This window comes from Physeter macrocephalus, chromosome 14, assembly GCF_002837175.3.
Source record: "Physeter macrocephalus isolate SW-GA chromosome 14, ASM283717v5, whole genome shotgun sequence".
NCBI lineage: Eukaryota > Metazoa > Chordata > Mammalia > Artiodactyla > Physeteridae > Physeter > Physeter macrocephalus.
In genome coordinates, this window is record NC_041227.1 from 103682571 (window position 1) to 103702501 (window position 19931).

General features: G+C 47.4%; 2 protein-coding genes across 2 annotated transcripts in view; both read left to right on the forward strand.

Annotated features, from left to right (window-relative positions):
* Nucleotides 1-14428, forward strand: part of MTMR4 (myotubularin related protein 4) — a 23777-nt gene extending 9349 nt beyond the window's left edge. Inside the window, exons 7-17 of the mRNA XM_055089789.1 lie at nucleotides 730-926; nucleotides 1174-1302; nucleotides 1814-1925; nucleotides 2424-2619; nucleotides 2858-3043; nucleotides 3117-3287; nucleotides 3438-3592; nucleotides 8630-10031; nucleotides 11552-11662; nucleotides 11882-11970; nucleotides 12188-14428. Coding sequence (XP_054945764.1) covers nucleotides 730-926; nucleotides 1174-1302; nucleotides 1814-1925; nucleotides 2424-2619; nucleotides 2858-3043; nucleotides 3117-3287; nucleotides 3438-3592; nucleotides 8630-10031; nucleotides 11552-11662; nucleotides 11882-11970; nucleotides 12188-12365 — 2926 coding nt within the window. The 3' untranslated portion in view covers nucleotides 12366-14428. The remainder of the gene's footprint in view (nucleotides 1-729; nucleotides 927-1173; nucleotides 1303-1813; nucleotides 1926-2423; nucleotides 2620-2857; nucleotides 3044-3116; nucleotides 3288-3437; nucleotides 3593-8629; nucleotides 10032-11551; nucleotides 11663-11881; nucleotides 11971-12187) is intronic.
* A 994-nt stretch (nucleotides 14429-15422) lies between these two features.
* Nucleotides 15423-19931, forward strand: part of HSF5 (heat shock transcription factor 5) — a 50179-nt gene continuing 45670 nt past the window's right edge. The window contains exon 1 of the mRNA XM_024128031.1: nucleotides 15423-16029. Within this exon, the coding sequence (XP_023983799.1) occupies nucleotides 15423-16029 (607 nt within the window). The remainder of the gene's footprint in view (nucleotides 16030-19931) is intronic.

Genomic DNA, 19931 nt, shown 5'->3' on the forward strand with positions numbered 1-19931 from the left:
TTCTCTAGTTGCGGCGAGCGGGGGCTACTCTTCGTTGCGGTACGCGGGCTTCTCACTGCGGTGGCTTCTCTTGTTGCAGAGCAGGGGCTCTAGGTGTGCGGGCTTCAGTAGCTGTGGCTCGTGGGCTCTAGAGCACAGGCTCAGTAGTTGTGGCGCACGGGCTTAGTTGCTCTGTGGCATGTGGGATCTTCCTGGACCAGGGCTCGAACCTGTGTCCCCTGCATTGACAGGCAGATTCTTCACCACTGTGCCACCAGGAAAGTCCCGGTTTTTACCTTTTTAAAAGGTTATTTAAAAAAAGAAAACACAGAAGAATGTGTGACAGAGACTGGCTGTGACTCCCAAAGCCGAAAATTTATTGCCTGGTTCTTTACAAAAAAACGTTTGTGAGGCAGGTAGTAGCCATGAGGTTTGGAGTTGTTCATGCTCTGGGCCCAGGCTTGTTCTCCTGCTGGGTGTCTGCACCTGGAGCAGGTGCTGTGCAGATTTGATGAGTCAGGGTCACCTTGGGAATACACAGCCCATTTGAGAAATATGTGTGACAGTGCTTTGTAAACTGTAAAGCTGTCTCGAGATGTTAAGGGCTTTTGGTTGCTATTACCATAGCCTGGATGATCTGGTGGCCCCTGTTGGCTCTGGAGATCTTGGTCTGGCCCCCCTGGGGTCTCAGCAGTAGGCCTCTGGGGGCTGTGAATGTCAAGGGCCTGATGGTTTCTTCTGTTTTGTCAGACACCTACGCAACGGGGCTGCCATCGCCCGCTGCAGCCAGCCCGAGATCAGCTGGTGGGGCTGGCGCAATGCCGACGATGAGTACTTAGTCACGTCCATTGCTAAAGCCTGTGCCCTGGACCCAGGGACAAGGACCACTGGGGGCTCTGTCAGCACCGGGAATAGTGATGCCGGCGAGGCATGTGACGCTGACTTTGGTAAGGTGTGGGTGGTGTCGGCCCCCTGGGGACTAGGCTCGCACCGTGGCCTCCTGGGCTCCAAGGGAGTCCCCAGTGAGAGGGTGGGAAGAAGATGACAACACACAAGGTGTCTGGGTCCCTGTCTTTTGGTGGGGACGAAAAGGTGATGGGGTGCGAGGGGTCTCATCAAAGGGAGTGCCCCAGGGTGGGGTGCGCCTGGCAGATGGCCGACCCAGGGTCTTCTCCCTGCTGTGTGTGTGTTTAGATTCCTCCCTGACCGCATGCTCTGGAGTGGAGAGCACAGCTGCCCCCCAGAAGCTGCTGATCCTGGATGCCCGATCCTACACGGCGGCGGTGGCCAACCGGGCCAAGGGTGGAGGTTGTGAATGTGAAGGTATTGCTGTTACCTCAGTGTCTGCAGCCAGCCTGTGCTCTGGTGGCTTTGGGGACAGCTTGTGTAGTGGAAAGAGCCAAACAAACCTGGCCTGGGATCAGGACTCTGCCACTCAACGGCTGTGACTATGCTTAAATTGCTTAACCTGTCTGAGTTTTACTTTCTCACCTGTAAAATGGGGATGAAACATGCCTTGCAAAGTTGTTGGACGATAGAGGTTACATATATAAAGTTACTGGCACAGAGCAGCTACTGTTTGTTGAGGATTTACTATATATTGTCATTACTAGTCGTACTCGAGCATCATTGTCATTGTCATTAATGTTAATGTTATCACTACTAGTATGTGGCACTTGAGCATCCAGAGGTAAAAGTATATCCAGAGTATATTGAGTTCCCATCCTGGAGTGTTCTGCCCTGCCAGGGAAGCTTTGCCCACTGGACTGCTCTTGTCCTGGATGCCTGTTTCCAGGACATGCTTTTATGCTCCACTCTCCTCTTATGTGTGCAGAGTACTACCCCAACTGTGAGGTCGTATTCATGGGAATGGCCAACATCCATGCCATCCGGAACAGCTTCCAGTACCTCCGCGCTGTGTGTAGCCAGATGCCCGATCCCAGCAAGTAGGTGTTCCCTGTTCTGATTCCATCCACGCTCCAGTTTCATCCCTTACCCAGTAATTCTCGTGCTTGGAAGGTCTGGTGGGGAGATGGGGAGTGTGAGACACAGGAAACCCGAGGGCCTAGGTGCAATGGGCTAGTTCCAAGAACACTTCTTCCACTTCTCAGCCAACGCTTTGGAACGGCCACAGGACAGTGGGTTCCTTTTGTTTTGATGAGTTGTCCTCAAGGACACAGAGAACTGGGGAGAGAAAGTGGCTACTAGATGTGCATGTGATGCTTCCAAGTTCCTCTGTTGATCCGAACAGTGTCTTGTCCACCTCAGGTCCCATTTTCCCTACCTTCTTGCTAGACACCTCTTGGCAGAAAGGCCATGGGCTGGGCCTCTTAGCTTCAGCTCTCAGTGGGGACTTTGTTAAGGTGTGGCTGGCCGTGGGTGGCGGAGAGACTGTTGTAGCCTCGGCGCCCTTAGTGACAGATGGGACCTCTGCTCTCTTGTAGCTGGTTGTCGGCTCTGGAGAGCACCAAATGGCTGCAGCACCTGTCGGTGATGCTGAAGGCAGCTGTGCTCGTGGCTAATACAGTAGACCGGGAGGGCCGGCCTGTGCTGGTGCACTGCTCAGATGGCTGGGACCGGACGCCGCAGATCGTAGCCCTGGCCAAAATACTGCTGGACCCGTATTACAGGACATTGGAGGTATTCGGAGGGGTTGGGTGGGAAAGATCAGAGGTTAAGGGGCGTTTGGGGAAGGTACTAGGCCCTCTGGATCCGTCTGGGGAATCTTTCCGTAGAGGACACTGGTGGCTTTAAGTCCTCTTCTAGGATTGGGCGTGTTCTTCTCTGAAGCTGCCAGCCCCCTGCTTCGGGCATCCCTGGAAGGAGCACAGTAGCCTTCCCAGAGAGGCCCTACACTTGAACCTCCTCTTTGTTGCAGGGTTTCCAAGTGTTAGTAGAATCTGACTGGCTGGATTTTGGGCACAAGTTTGGAGACCGCTGCGGCCACCAGGAGAACGCAGAGGACCAGAGCGAGCAGTGCCCTGTGTTCCTCCAGTGGCTCGATTCTGTTCACCAGTTGCTCAAGCAGTTTCCCTGCCTGTTTGAGTTTAATGAAGCGTTCCTGGTAAGTCCGTGAGCCTGAGGCCAGGGTGGGGGCCGGCGGCCCAGGCCCGGTGCAAGCTGTCTTGGCCGTCTAGGTAAAGCTGGTGCAGCACACGTACTCCTGTCTCTACGGCACGTTCCTGGCCAACAACCCCTGTGAGCGAGAGAAGCGCAACATCTACAAGCGGACCTGCTCCGTGTGGGCCCTTCTGCGAGCTGGCAACAAGAACTTCCACAACTTCCTCTACACGTCAGGCTCAGAAATGGTAAGTCCGCACCCTCATCCTGTAGGTGCGTCTTGGGGACCTACAGGGAGAAAAGGCCGAGTCAGCGGGAAGGACTTGGGCCCAGAGGCTTAGGAAGGAAGGGGGCCCCGAAACATCTCAAAGAACCCACGTACGGGGCTGCTTCCCTAGGTCCTGCACCCCGTGTGTCACGTCCGGGCGCTGCACCTCTGGACAGCTGTTTACTTGCCAGCGTCATCTCCATGCACACTCGGGGAGGAGAGCATGGACCTCTACCTTTCCCCGGTGGCTCAGAGCCAGGAGTTCTCTGGCCGCTCTCTGGACAGGTAAGAAGAGCCCTTTTTGCTCTCTCCTCTCTCCCCTAGGGAGGCAGCAACTGCTTTGTGTCTTGCCTAAATGCTGTTCTTTTCCTTTTATGAGATAGTTTAAAGCAACCTCTTGAGTCAGTTGAAGGCCAAACTTGGCCCAAGACTCGTAGTTAGCTTGGAGGGCACTCTGTATGTTCCCAAGGTCCTTTCTTAAGATAAGAGTGGTTACCTTTTTTCCAAGCTGCTATCACCCTTTGTGACAGACCCAGGGGAGAGGAGAACAGAACAGAAAAGACTTATTTCAGGAAGACTTGTGGGAATGGTCTTGATTGATGTTCACTGATAGACGGCATGGGGAGCTTGCGACCTTAGTAATAACCTTTGCCATGTCCAGCATTAGCTTCCAGAGAAATGGGTTCCCAGAAGGGGAAAGGCCTTCACATTACTCCCTCAGAATTTAAAGGGAGACATAAAAATTAAAGTTATATTCTGGCTGAATATTTGGGGGGAAGTAGAATGGAGATGGGTTAAGTTATAAGAGTAATATCTGTTCTTTGTTTTTAAAAAAAAGCCAAGCAGTATAACAGTAGAAAATGGCAGTCCTGCCTCCCTGATCCCTGTCCCCACAGGTGTCTACAGCTGGCACTTTGGTGCATGCACTTCCAGATGTTTATCTCTACATTGATATAGCCACACTCTCATAATCTCATGTAGAAACATTTTTTAAATACAAAAAGTCATATTTTGCATACCGTTCTGCAAATTGGTTTCCCCACTGTGTGTTAGGATGTCACCCATGACAGCACACATAAAGCAGCTTTATTGTTTTTAGCGGCTGCATAATAGTCCCAAATTAGAGTGCATCAAAATTTATATAACCAGTTTTCAATTGGTCATTTAGGTTTATCCCAGTTTTTAATCATTATAGGGGGTGTTTTAGTTAACATCCTTATTAAAAAAATTTTTTTGTAAAATACATACAATATTTACCATCAAAACCATTTTTAAAAAAAAGTTTTGTTTATTTTTGGCTGTGTTGGGTCTTCATTGCTGCATGCGGGCTTTCTCTAGTTGCGGCAAGCGGGGGCTACTCTTCGTTGTGGTGTGCAGGCTTCTCATTGCAGTGGCTTCTCTTGTTGTGGAGCACGGGGCTCTAGGTGTGCAGGCTTCAGTAGTTGTGGCACGTGGGCTCAGTAGTTGTGGTGCATGGGCTTAGTTGCTCTGCAGCATGTGGGATCTTCCTGGACCAGGGATTGAACCCTTGTCCCCTGCATTGGCAGGTGAATTCTTAACCACTGTGCCACCAGGGAAGACCCCTAAACCATTTTTAAGTATACAGTTCAGTAGTGTTACTGTATATGTATACCTTTGCTTTTGTGCTAGTGTTTCTGCCAGAGAAGTTCTTAGAAATTAAAATGCTGGGTTCAAAGTATATGTGCATTTCTAATTTTGATCTTTGTTTACTGGTGGAAGGTTTTTAAAATTAAAATATAACTTACATAATTGGTTGAATATTATAAAGGAAAACAAAAACCCCCAACCCCCAAGTTATTGGTTTTAGGGTCTTTGGAGCTGCGTCCATTGTCGGGGGCCTATGGATAGGCTTCAGGAATTCTGTGATTTTTCTCTTTTCACAAACTATGCAGAATTTGGGTATAGGTTCATAAGTTTGCTTTTCTATGGAGAGGGGCCATAACTTTTTATCAGATTCTCAGTAAGTTCTGTGGCCCATTTAACAACCATTGCCTTAAATCAATATCTAACTTTTCAAACCAATAAATGTCTCTTAAATACCTACAAGTTGCCTAGTACTGTACTAGGTTTTATGGGCTGTACCAAAGACATAGAAGATATTGATCCTATAAGATACCTTTAAAAAGCTGTAAGATCAGGCATAGGACAATTAGAGAACAATTCTAAGTTAGCATCTAAGTGAATAAGAATGTGTCTTGTTCAAAGCTACTAGAGAAATGAGAAGTAAGAAAGGGGTCATAGGGTGACTGTTTACTCAGAGACGTTTTCATGGAAGACCAGGCAGGAACCATGGCTTTTTAGTGTCCCTAGTGCCTGGCTCAGGGCCTGGCACATAATAGGTGATTTAGTAAATGCTTAAATGAACAAACAAATGTATGGAATAATGGGAGTTATGAGCTTGGTAACAAGGTTAGTGGAGAGGGGTCCAAAAGAATTAGAAGCATGAGAGAGTTTCTAATTTTTTAAAAAAGAAGAAGAACCACCTCTCTGGAGCTGGCAGGGTTTGGGAAGAGGTATTTTGAGGAATAGAAAGAAATAAACAGGATAGTTCATTGAGGGCTTTTATACTGAGGAGTTTATTTTGGTTTTTATAAATTTTATTTATTTATTTATTTATTTTTGGCTGCATTGGGTCTTCGTTGCTGCGCGTGGGCTTTCTCTAGTTGTGGTGAGCGGGGGCTACTCAAAGTTGTGGTGCGCGGGCTTCTCACTGCGGTGGCTTCTCTTGTTGCTGAGTGCGGGCTCTAGGCACGCAGGCTTCACTAGTTGTGGCACACGGGCTCAGTAGTTGTGGCTCGCGGGCTCTAGAGCGCAGGCTCAGTAGTTGTGGTGCATGGGCTTAGTTGCTCCGCGGCATGTGGGATCTGCCCGGACCAGGGCTCGAAGCTGTGTCCCCTGTGTTGGCAGGCGGATTCTTAACCACTGTGCCACCAGGAAGTCCCTGACGAGTTTATTTCGATTCAGTTGTCAATAGTAAGTCATCGTGACCTGGTAACAATGGGATTTTTCAAGAATTAATCAGTGAGCAGTGTAGTTGGAGGCACAGAGACCAGCCAGCACTGTTGTAATTCAGATATGAAAGGAAGAGTCCTTGGAAAAGAGAAAGGATTACATTCAGACGTTGTTGAGAAGTCATTAGCAGTCTGTGGAGTTGCCTGAACATTGAAGGGTGGAAGTGAAGAGTAAAGAGGCCAGTCAAAGACAGGTCCCAAGTCTCTGAGCTTAGAAACCAGGAGGATATTAGTACCACCTATAGACACTGAAAAGTTGAGAAGATGCGTCAGTTCGGGGAGAAGGAGGAGATACAGGCAGGTTGGGATTGAAATATTTTGACAGCACACAGGAGGTGTGCTGCAGGCAGTTCGAGATGGGGTTGGATTTAGAGGAGTAGTTGTATAAGGGTTTTAAAGGAAATGGTTTCTCTAACAGCTGACCTGACTCACCTTCGGTTCTACCTTTCCCTAGATCAGAAATGTCCTGCTCTCTTTCCTCTTCTTCCGTTAAAGTGCAACAACCCATTCTTCTCTCCCCAGCTCAGATCCTACCCTGTCTGTGTAGCCTTCCCTGACCACGTTAGCTGGATGAGCTCTCTCGTGGTTCCACACTCCTCAGGCATTATTGTCTCTACCAGCATTATTAATTAGACCTTCGGTGCACATAGGAGTCAGCTGTGGGGGACTGCAGGCAGTTGCTATTGGTGAATCTGGATAAAGAGTACATTGGATTTCTTCACACTCTTCTCTCTACTTCTTTTGTATGTTTGAAAGTTTCCATAATAAAAGTAAAACAAAAAAAAAAAAGAAAAAAATTAACAAGTTGCCAAGCTGTGAGATTCAAGCTCTGGCTGTGGGACTCCAGAGACTGTGATTGTAACTGTTGTCATTGCCTTCCTGGAATTTGTTACCACACAAACACACATTGATCACGAAAGTAAAATCAAACACAAGAATACTTTTAAAGAAGTATTAATAAGTTTCAAAAACCAAACACTTAAAAAAAATCAGCTAGCTCTGTTGTAACTCCACCTTTGAGGGAGTTTTCAGTGTGGGCTGGGCTGACTGAGGCATCTGAAAATAGGAGTCCAGCAAAGTCTCCACTGTTTCCTGGCAAATTTCCCTCAAGTGTTGTTGCTCCAAGGACTTTAGAAGTGTGTTAAAAATTAGGGCGGTAGGGGCTTCCCTGGTGGCGCAGTGGTTGAGAGTCCGCCTGCCGATGCAGGGGACGCGGGTTCGTGCCCCGGTCCGGGAGGATCCCACGTGCCGCGGAGCGGCTGGGCCCGTGAGCCATGGCCGCTGAGCCTGTGCGTCCGGAGCCTGTGCTCCGCAACGGGAGAGGCCACAGAGGTGAGAGGCCCGTGTACTACAAAAAAAAAAAAAAAAAAAAATTAGGGCGGTCATCCTTGAAAATGTCTGTTACCCATTGGTGTACCAGAATGCCTCTAGAACTTTGAGTGCTGTGTGCTAGGGGAAGTTTCCGTGGTGACTTGGGGCTCAGAGGAGCACGCTACCACTAAGTGGTTGTAAAAAGCTGTGCTGGTTACTTCTGTGATGGAGGGATAATTTATAATAAGGAAAGCTGTAAAAATGAGGTGTCGTGCGTGTAGCCTTTATGTATTTATTTATTTATTTATTTATTTTGGCTGCGCCCTGCGGCATGTGGGATCTTAGTTCCCCAACCAGAGATCGAACTTGGGCCCCTGCAATGGAAGCACGGAGTCTTAACCACTGGGCCACTGGGGAAGTCCTGTGAGTGTAGTCTTAATAAGTTGGCGGCTGGTTGCCTCTATTTTGAATCCTCGTAGCATCTCTGCAAGGTAATTTATTGTCATTTTATGGAGGAGAGAATCCAAGTGTCTGAGAGGTTAAATAGCTTACTTGTAGTCACATAGCTAATCAGTGTCAGAGCCAGCATCATCAGGCTCCAGAACCCACCTTCTTTCTGTCTTGCCATGTGTGATAGAGGCGGTTGGACATTAGGTGTGAGGCCGAGGTGTAGTCCTGGCCTGAAGGGTAGATTTGGAAGGCATCAGCTTAGAAGGCAGTTGAAGCCACGGGAGTGGTTGAGATTGCCAGGGAGACTGTGTGGGGTGAGACTGACGAAAGCTGAGGACAGAGCCTGGGTTCCGGAGTTCATGTCCTCCACTTTTTGCAGAGCAGACTTTTTGCAGTGAACATCGGTCATCTGTAATCTTAAATGTTGTTATTTCTTGTGAACTCTGGCTTTGATTGCTTTGATGACCGAATTCCTGTATATGGGAGGTAGCTCAGTTCCTGACCTGGAGGTGGTGTGTTGTCATTCCAGATTACCTAAAACGAGATCTATGGATGATCTTCTTTCTGCCTGTGACACAAGCAGCCCCCTGACGCGCACATCCAGTGACCCCAACCTGAATAACCACTGTCAGGAGGCCAGAGTAGGCCTGGAGCCCTGGCATGGCAATCCTGAGGGATCAGAGACAACCTTCGTGGAATCTGGGGTAGGAGGTCTTCAGCAGACTGTAGGAGAAATGGCTCTTCCTCCGTCTCTGCCCAGCAGCCAGAAAGACTACTTGAGCAATAAACCTTTCAAGAGTCACAGAAGCTCTTCTCCAAGTTACAGACTGCTTAAAACTGCAGTGCCCCAGGAAACGAAGAGCAGCACCTCTGATCCTGAGTTCAAAGTCCTAGAAGAGACTAAGGCACCAGCTCCAGACCCTCCTGCCCAGGATGAGCTGGGTAGGACTTTAGATGGCACAGAGGAGCCACCTGAACATTGTCCTGAAAAAGCAGCTGTCCGAGCACTCTCTAAAGTTGTTTCCAACAGGCGTGATGGAATTTGTGACTTTCCTGAGTCTTCCCAGGACTCCCTCACAGGTGCCCCCGAGCAGGCCCAGCTAGACTCTGTGCTAGGTGTGCCCTCCAGAGGTGCTCCAGCTCACGGTCTGGGCACCCTTTGCAACCCACTGAGTGCTACCTGCCAAATTCCTCCAGACCCAAGCACGGACTTTCTCAACCAAGACCCCCCAGGGTCTGTGGCAAGTGTCTCCCACCAGGAACAGCCCGGTTCTGTGCCAGATCTGATTCAGGGGGAAGGAGACATGGGCAAAAGAGGGAATAATAGGAACGGGCAGTTATTGGAAAACCCTCGCTTTGGAAAGGTGCCATTGGAATTGGCCCGAAAGCCAATTTCTCAGAGCCAGATCAGTGAGTTCTCTTTCTTAGGGTCCAACTGGGACAGCTTCCAAGGGATGGTGACTTCATTTCCGAGTGGGGAGACCACCCCTCGGCGGCTGCTTTCCTATGGCTGTTGTAGCAAGAGGTCGAGCAGTAAGCAGATGCGGGCAACAGGGTCCTGCTTTGGGGGACAGTGGGCTCAGAGAGAAGGGGTGAGGTCACCAGTCTGTTCTACTCATTCCAATGGACACTGTACTGGTCCAGGAGGAAAAAACAACCAGATGTGGTTGTCTGGTCACCCAAAGCAGGTCTCCAGCACGAAGCCTGTTCCCCTGAGCTGCCCTTCTCCAGTGCCTCCTCTCTACCTGGATGACGATGGACTCCCCTTTCCCACGGATGTGATCCAGCATAGATTACGGCAGATTGAAGCAGGGTACAAGCAAGAGGTGGAACAGCTACGTCGACAGGTGCGTGAGCTTCAGATGAGGCTGGATATCCGCCAGTGCTGCGCCCCTCCAGCAGAGCCCCCCATGGACTATGAGGATGATTTTGTAAGTACTCACCTACTGCCACCCAGCCACTCCTTCCGTCCATCCGTCCAGCCTTTCACCCACTCCATATCCATTCATCGGGTGCTTGCTGTGTGCCAGGGTTAGGGGGTTGGGCCATAGGATGAAAGACACAGTCCCTGCTCGCAAGGAGCTCACGGTCTATTGGGAGAGACAAGTCGACAGTTAGAATGCTGTTCTTAAGTATTGAGGGAAGCATCAGGTGTTGGGGGCCTGGGTGGAGTCAAAGGTCGGGGAAGGCTCTCCTGAGAAGCTAATGCTTGAGCCGAGTGCTGAAGAATGTGTCGCTTTTAGCCATGTAGAGAGTGAAAAAGAAATACCATTTGCAGAAGCATGGAAGCAACAGGTACTCCAGCGGTATGGCTTGAACAAAGAGGTGTGTGTGTGTTCACACACGTGTGTGTGCATGCGTGCACACTTGTGCTGGGACTGTGAGGGAGGGAGTTGGTAGTGTGGCGGGAGGTGACCTTGGGAAGTGGAAAGGGATGAGAAAGGTCAGCTTGAGTGCCTGTGTTCTGTGGATTCTACCCTCAAGGCAATAAAAGTTTTGGCTGCTGAATCACATGATCAGATTTGCATTTAAGAGTACTACCCTAGAGGGACTTCCGTGGTGGTCCAGTGGTTTAGACTCTGCGCTGCCAGTCGGGGAACTAAGATCTTGCATGCCGAATGGCACGGCCAAAAAAAAAATTGAGTACTAAAAAGAGTGCTATTACCCTAGCAACAGTGTGTCAAGCGGATGAAACCCAGGTGGGGAGGCTGGTTAGGATGTTTTGGAATAAGCCGGGTGAGAGATGATGAGGACCATCTAGCCTTCGCTGGGTCGGGAGGCCTTGGGTTCTGTCACAGCAGTCCTCGGGGAGCTTCTAGAAGCCAGCTCTAGGACATTCCCCCTTGCCTGCTGCCCACTCCTCTGCTGGTGGGACGGTCAGGGCTAACAACTTCTTACTATTCAGGGTGATGGTTTAGAACAGGATTCAGCAAATTTGTTTGGTAAAGAGCCAGACAGTAAATACTTCAGGCTTTGTGAGACATATAGTTTCTTTTGCAGCTACTAGGCTCTTCTGTTGTAGCACAGAAGCGGCCATAATGACCATGTGTAAATGAATTGAGTGTGGCTGCCTTCCAACTTGACTTACAGAAACAGGCAGTGGGCCAAATTGGCCTGTGGGCCGTAGTTTGCGAACTCCTGATTTAGAATGTAACAGGAGAAATATTCTTTCCATACTGTGATGGAGCATATTGGTTAAGAGCATAGGTCTGAAGCCAGAACGCTAGGTCCAAATCCCACGTTTACTACCTATCAGCTCTTAACTCTCTCTATGGCTTCGTTTCCTTATTTGTAAAATGAGGATAATAATAGCATACATCATAAGATTGTTGTGAGGAATTAAATAAGTTCAGGCATGTGATGCACTTAGAAACAGAGCCTGATGCATAGTAAACAATAAATGTTAGCGATGATGAAGATGATGGTGGGGATGCCTTTGCTTTTCCTTTAGACGTGTTTGAAGGAGTCAGATGGCAGTGATACAGAAGATTTTGGTTCTGATCACAGTGAAGACTGCCTTTCAGAAGCAAGCTGGGAACCTGTTGATAAGAAAGAGACTGAGGTATGTCCAGGCAAATATGTGGCAGGTACTTTTCCAAGCCAGTGAGTTCTCATCCTTCTCCGAGATGAGTGACGTGTTCTTCCCCAGATGAGTCTGTCTGTAGGGAAGTAGTAGCTGCCTAGGCCTTGTCATTTTCTTCTGGGATGCTTTCCTTGTGGCAGTGTTGCTTTTCCACTCTGTTGACAAGGACCTGGGATTTTTCCTTTTGCCTTCTGTTAGGTGACTCGCTGGGTTCCAGACCATATGGCCTCACATTGCTATAATTGTGACTGTGAATTCTGGTTGGCCAAACGCAGACACCATTGCAGGTAAGATGTTGCCTATGATTCAGTATGGCTCGTAACACCTACTGAGGGACATAGTTATGAACTAAACTGAATTAACCTGAAAATGGAGATATCTTATTAGGAACTATTCTTGTTTTCTCCCAACTTTTTCTCTACTCATGTAAGGCCTTTTAGAGTATCACTCATTCCCAGTATATCGGCACTTCTGATGAACTCTCCCCTCTTTGTGCTTTGGCAGAAATTGTGGGAATGTATTTTGTGCTGGCTGCTGCCACCTGAAGTTGCCCATTCCTGATCAACAACTCTATGATCCAGTTCTCGTCTGTAACTCATGTTACGAACATATCCAAGTATCTCGGGCCAGGGAACTCATGAGCCAACATCTGAAGAAACCCATTGCTACAGCTTCCAGTTGAATGCCAGAGGAGAAGACCTGTCCAGTTTTAGCAGGTTTGAAGGGAGGATCTGCTTCAGGTGTAGTTTTGAAGGTTCCTTGGTGTGGCTCATGAAATCACAGAGCTCAAAGATACAGTCTTGAGAAATCCTCCTTGGTACCATGAGACTGGAGCAGAGGAATTCCAATTTGGCAGGAGGTCCTCTACTGGTGAGACCCTTACTTTGGGGTAATGGTCCTGATCCAGACCCAGAGTCTGGAAGCTTAACGTTGAGTTGGTGGCTCCAGTTTCTTTCTCCTGGGGTCACAAGATGATGATTTCATAGATACTGCCTGGTGATGTATGCCCCAAACAGCAATAGAAAGGCATATGTATAACCAAACTCCAAAGGATAACCAGATCCATCTCTCCTCCACCTTGAAAAAGGCAGATTATAGTATATAAGATAGGAATTCCTATCCTATTTGAAATGAACTATACCCTGTACCTCTGTGCTCTGTGTCTGTGCATGAAGGCTCAGTCTTTAGAGGCACTCCCTCTAGTTGCATTAGCTCTGTCTTTCTGTGGAGTTTGGTTTAAAGACTGGTTCAGCAAGTGGAGGTTTTGCTGTATTTTTCACTTGGCCTATCAGCCAGCATCAGTGAATATTCAGTTTAGGGGGACAGTTTTAGGGAGTGAGACCTTTTTGGGAGCAGAGGAAAACTCTGCTGATGTTCAGTCCTGGCAGAAATCAGTTATTTTGAGCTGTGAAGGCAGGAGTCTTTGTTACTCAGTGGCAGCTCTCGAGGTATGCACTGTGAAGAATGAGAAGGGAAAAGCAGAAATTATCCTTGTGAAATATTTGCTGATTGTGCCCTACCCTTCGCGCCTGACTTTTCCTAGTTGTCCTGGTGCTAACACAGGAGCTACACCTTGATCCTCTCCTGGCATGAAAATAAAACACTGTTTTTTTTGGTTGTTGTTCCATTGCCCACTTCCCACATGTCCTCTTTCCCTTGGCTGCTGCCTCCTCTGGATCACACTGCTTCTTATCCTGAACACTTGACACCTTGAGGGTAGAATCTAGTGTTTGGTTTTTACCTCCTAGAATACGCTGTTTGGTATGTGAGGGTTTCAGTACAAATGCTGCTGTCTATTTCTGTGCACTTAACAATGGAACCCAAACAGAAGAGAATAAAGCCTCGATACCAAAATTGGGAGAGAAAATGTGTCCATTTGGACCAAACGGTTTTTTTTTTGTTTTTGTTTTTGTTTTTTCATCTTAATATGTACCAGTGGCACTTAACCAAAAGATACAGTGATATAGCCATGTACTGTGGTTGGGACAGATACAGTCTCCTTGACCTATAATGAAACCACTAGGATTTCCTTATATATTTTCCTTAATTCGTTGGTGTATAAAAGGTAAATTACCTTTAGGCTTAGCCTGTTTTAAAATTATGGTAGCCATCTAACTGCTACTTGTTCATGCTTCTTCCTAGAAAAAAAATTTTCATTCGAAAATAACTAGGATCTGCATTTAGAACAAGAACTGTTATTTGTCCTGACCTTTTCTTCAGCCCTACTGAGAAGCATCTGTGCTTTTATACTTGCCATGGATGTAACCGAAAAAGTTTTGGCGTATCTAGGTCAGTCTAGCGGAACTTTTTTTCGTTTAAATGGAGTTGAATAATGGAGATTTTGTGTCCGGGAAATTCCTGAGATCATTGAAAAAATAAACTATTCCTTGTCTTGATACATAAAATTCTTCTAAGCATTTTCTCAGTCATTAACATTTACTGCCAGTTGTGAGTGGCTTTTTAACTAACTTGACTTTCACTGCACTTCGATTGGCAACGTTTGAGGAGACTGTATCTGTCTACTTTGTGTGGCTGTTTTGAGGGGCTGTCCCATCAGTGAACATACTGCATGGCCTTGGAGAGGGACTCTGGGCTCTCAGCTCAGATGTATTCATCAAATACTCCTTTCAGAGCTCTTGTGGGTGTAAGTGACATGATGTGGCCAAAAATCCAAACTGTGCAGTTGCGTTGTGACAAACATGCAATGTGCTGTAAAAACTCGATACAATTTAAATAAAATCTCTATATTAGTGCTGCTTTGTTGGGTCTTTTTCTTCATTTTCAGTTTCTAAGAAAACTCAATACTCATTTTTTCTTTGACCATGAGAAAGGACTGAAACATTACACCCCTTCCTCCCAACCATTTCCATTTTTTAAATGGCCCTCTCTTTTTATCAGCACAACTCCTGCTATATTCTTAGTTATTGATCAGATAGGGGAGTTATGCTCATGGATCCTACAGGGTTCCATCCCACCTCATGTGAGGTTTATTTCTCTTTAATGTCTAAAATTTCACCAGCTGGTTGATCAGGCACACGGGATTGTACCTGTCTCCCTGCTTCCTGCTTCCCTCCTCACAGGCTCCCTCCGTTTTCTTTCCACTTTGGGTAAACGGTCTTAGGAAAAATATTGGCTGAAAAGAGTATATTTCAAAACATGTAAAATGCTACTCTCTAAAAGGTGAATTTGTGTACTCAGGATACTATACCACCATCACCATTTTTATTTGGAGAGACAAGCAATTCAACTGTTAGGACTAAGGTTATAATAGAGTTGTGCCCTTGGCTGTTGAGAAACGTCCGATTTTGTACTGCCCCACTGCACGCTTGCTGCATTCTGAAGTCCCACAGCTCCGCCGGCTGCAGGGAAACATGGGTCTCAGCATTCCACGGGGTATAACCGGGCCGATCTCTTTGCAGGACGTAACACTACCTGGCGGGCGGCGGTTCCCAGCCCGTCCGGCGGGTTTAGGACGCCGAGAGAGCGCGACTTCCCCGCTGCTGCACGTGGCCAGGCCGCTGGGGTTCAGGGGGCGGATCGCTCGCGGCGCGTCTGGCAGCGCAGCGGGAACTCGAGGCCCCATTGGCCGCGCCGGAGGGCGCCGCGGGGGCTCCTGCGCCAACGGTCCGCGGCCTGGCGCTGGCAGGAGGGGGCAGGGCGAAGCGAAGGCCGGGGGGGATCGAGAACGGGGTGTGAGAGCCAGGCTCGGCGGGGCGAGGCCCAGGGCCCGGGCGGGGCGATGGAGGAGGCGCTGCTGTCCACCCCCATCAACCCCAACAACTTCCCCGCCAAACTGTGGCGGCTGGTGAACAGCCCCCGGTACCGCTCGATCCGCTGGGACGGCCGCGGCGAGGGGCTGCTCATCGACCAGCCGCTCTTCGAGGCCGAGCTGCTCAGCCCGCCCGTGGCGGGGGCCGGCGGCTGCATCGGCGGCGTCGGGGGCGCCGGAGCCGAGCCCGAGCTCTTCAAAACCACCAACTTCACCAGCTTCATCCGGCAGCTCAACCTCTACGGCTTCCGCAAGGTGGTGCTGGGCGGGCCGGGCGCAGCGGGGCCCGAGCCGGGGCCGGGGGGCGGCGGGCCGGCGGGCGACGGGGCCCTCCACCACTTCCACAGCCCACACTTCCGCCGCGACCAGCCGCAGCTGCTCGTGCACCTCAAGAGGCTCACCAGCGCCAACAAGGCCAAACTGGCGGCCGGCCTGGAGGTGCCCTGCCGGCCGCCCAACCGCTTCCAGAGGCTCCTCATCACGTCGGCCTCCGCCTCGGCCTCGGCCGCCACCTCCCCGCTGCCACATCAGGAGCCGCCGCCGCCGCCGCCCGCGGGGTCCCGGCCTGAGCCGCACGGTGAGTCACGCCCCGCGCCGGTCGCACTGCAGTCACGGGGCAACCGCCACTTCCGAGGGCATTTGCGCATCCTCTCCTTTGCTGTGTCGGGAATGCGCCCGGGAGCCGCTTCCCGCGGCGCTTGCCCGGAATCGGCCGCGGCACCTGCACCGCCCTCACCTGCGCCGGCGCCCCTCCCCGCCGGCACCGCCTCTGCGCAGAGGCCTCCGTGAACATTGAGGCCCTTCTGTGTCCACTAGCGACCACAGGGACCTCTGCATTAGGCTTGCTTTCTAGTCCTCCCAGAACCCTTTGGGCTCCAAACCTGTATAGCCATTTACCTTCTCGAGACGCCGTCTCTCCAAGGCGAACACCTCAAATAAGTAGGCCTTTGTTGGAGCCCTGGTTCTGGAAGAAACACAGAAGGGGCTCCTCTGTTCTGATGGGAAGCAGAACAGAGTTCCTCTACAGGGTGAGGATATGGCAAAGGTCAGGGTAGGAGGGAACAGTCACAGCCAAGGGCACTTAGAACATTTATGCCAACCAAGGGAAAGTGAACAAGGTGCCTCGAGTGGAAGTTTGTCCTTTGAAGAGATATGCCATCTTCCACCCAATGACACATCTAAGAAATCTCGGAAGACATGTTCTGACACTAATCGTATTGTAGGTTCTGGAGTAAGGTGTAGAACAATAGGCGTTTATATATCTTAAAAGCAAAAATATCATAATATATTTTGTTGTTTACCAGATAACTGTTCCTATGTAGAATGAATTGGCTAAACAGTTCTTTCATTGTAGCTGATTAGACCTGATGCTTATTTAGGTGTTATGGTTAGACAAATGTAAGGCAAAAATGGTTTTCTTTACAACTGTCAAGTTCTAGTTAAACAGGATTTTAGAAAGCTCCCATTTGCAGCCTTTGAATTTTTCACTGTTGCCTTCAGTCTTTCAGTTTTGAAAAAAAAATTTTCTGTGTATAAGTTTGTATTTACTCAAAGTTCAAAAACTCTCTGTGATAGAAATTTATTTTATAAACTTGGTTTCCGATGCCCTTCCCCCTCTTTCAGGAAGGTGAGGGTGGCAGTATTCCCTTTCGTTGTTTAAAGCGTCCGTGATATGAAGCAGCATACCAAGAAAGCAACAGGATATGATAACGAGAATTCATTCTTTACCTTCAACTAAAAGAGTAATAGAGACATTTTCATCATGTTAACATGGATTTAACATAAAAGTTGTCGTGGTCCGAGCACGGGTTGGAAAAGAATTTGCAGACACAAGGCAGAATGTTAAGGAAGGTAGGGTTTATTAAAGAGAAGGGTCGCTGCAAGAACAGTGGGCTGAGTTCCTGTTAGCCAGGGAAAGTCGGCGATGAGCATGGGTTGCTTGTCTGTTTTTATAGCCAGGGAACCTGCAAGTCATCTGCTGACTGGGCAGAGTACGTATGCTTTCAGTGTGCTGAGTGGGAGAAAAATGGGGCTGATGTCTTTCCTTAAATGGGATGGGAAAGGGACAGGGCATGCTGCTTGGGAGGGCTCTGGGACATTGCAGTGGTCACATTGTGACAGAGTGATAGGAGTCCTGTAACTCTTTGTTGTGGCAGTATTGACCCTTTGAGTTTATCTTGTGCTTTGTCCTTGGAGCACACCCCAGAAGTGTCTGGGTTACTTCTCAGTTACGGAGAAACTTTAGACATACGAGTAAAAGTAACACTATGTTCAGTTTAACCTAGGCCCAGGGTTATGAATGAAGCGATGTTCATTTGGAATTTAGAAGATAAGGGATTAGGTTGTGTATCTGTGGAGTTTAGAAGATAAGCGATTAGGTTAGAGTTCTAGTAACCAGTTGGAAAAATAGCAGTGGCATAGGAATGTTCTAAAGGAATTCTAAAGGAATATTAAGCTGCTTACTTCCATATAATGGTCATTGAGTTTGGTGGGGAATCGAATGGGGAAAGGCAGTGGAGACAATACCTTGGCATTCATTTGGTAGACTCTCTGACATGGATATTTGTTTTTCAGATTGCGTGTCTGGTGGGCAGAAGGAGAAAAGACTGAAAATGTGTCCGTGGGAAAAATAGGATAACCACTTCAAAGAAAGAAAGAAAGAAACATACATACATACATACAAGCCAGCTCTTGCTCACTTTTTTCTCTTCTCCGATTTTCTTTTTCTCTCCCCTATCTTAAACCCAGTTGTATTCTAAGGATAGAGTTCACTTTAGTTGAAGAAATACAGGGACTACATAGGATCTGATTTTCTTCACTTACCGTTCAGTTGGTCAGCATTTTAAAGATTATTTGTTGACAGACAGAAATTTAATTCATACTTTTTCAGTATAGACAATACATCAATCCATATATACCTCAATTATTGTAGTTTTCATGCATTTCCTGTTTTTTACCATTCTACCTGTTGGTGTGTGCAGAAGCTGTGTCAGGTGTGGATTGTCTACACCACAGGCTTGGTTCACTAGGGAACTGTGTTACTGGTTTGGGTGGAATGTAATTCTAAGTTCAAGAATACCAGCCCAACTTTGTTTGCTTTAATTCCGTGTTCTGAGTCCTCGGCTCTTCTATTTTTCCTCACCTAATTTTTATTCTGCTTGATTCTTGCCTTGGTTATATGCCTGACTACACTGCGCCTTCCCAGTTTCCTTTCTGTTTTCCGTGTTCTACTGCAGCTTCTGGTTTAAATATGTCTCTTTTACAGTAGAATCCTCTGTTTTTGGACCTAGTTGTCTTACCTAGATCCACTGAGCCAGCTGTCCCGTTCACCTTTTGAGAATGTACTTGATAAGAAATGTGAGGATAACATGTTTTTCCCTTTTTTGTTTGCCCACTATTGTTATTTCGTTTTTAGTGGCAGTTTATTTTACACTACTTGTAAAGTTTTCTAAACTAAGTAGCAAGTCTGAGCACTAGATAATCTGTTTTTGCCTGGGGATAACAAGCTCTCAAGAGGCAAGTTTTGGGAAGGAGGCAAATTCTTTCCTGGGGATTGATTAGCTCAGATTCACTTTTATAGACGGAATAGAAAATTTAAGAACAGAAATTCAGCCTGCCTTACAGTTCCAGGATTCTGGATTTAATCTTTACCAAATATATCTTAGATGTTCTGAAGACATGTAGGTGATGTTCTATATAAAGTTGGTCAGAATAGAACCCTATGAAGTAACCCTTAACAGAAGAATAAATAAGAGCTGAGCATGTTTTAGTTCCTTATTTTAAAAAACCAAACAAATTGAAAGGAATGTCCTTCTAATCCTGTGTCCTTATGTTAGCAGCATCTAAAGAATATAAATATTTGGCCGTCACTCAGAATTTATCGTAGTAGAAGTTGAATTATATTTTAATTCAGATCTAAACCAGAATTATATTTTAATTCAGATCTAAACCAGAATGTGAGAAATCAGGGTAGAGCATTCTTTAATTATCTGCTTAAGTTATTGACAGTCTGAAAATTCATCAACAACTTAACGCTAAAGAGAGTAAAGAAGGGCACACTGTAGCAACATGAAGTTTTAGCATCCAAGAAAAATATCAAGTGGTGGGTAGTTTGGGACCTCAGAAACACCTGTTTGTGAAGAGCAAAAAAATGTTTCTTTGGGTCTTAAAGAATTCTCAGTGGTAGTTCAAAGTGTGTATACACGTGGAATTGCTAGTCAAGTAGCATAAAAACTATTTTTGTATTTTAAAGGAAAAAAGGAAAAATAGTTTTTAAGAGGTGTATCATTTAAATGCATTTAATCTTCTGAGCTAAGATTTTTTTTTTCCCCATTAGATTTAGAGCTCTTGATTTCCAGTTTCCAGAATTGTTTATTGCGTATATTTGTTTATTTCTGGCATTAATGCTTTATTCTTTTTAAATTTTATTTTAAGAGTTTGTTTGAGCCAGAATCAATTTGAATCAGGCAGCGGCAAACC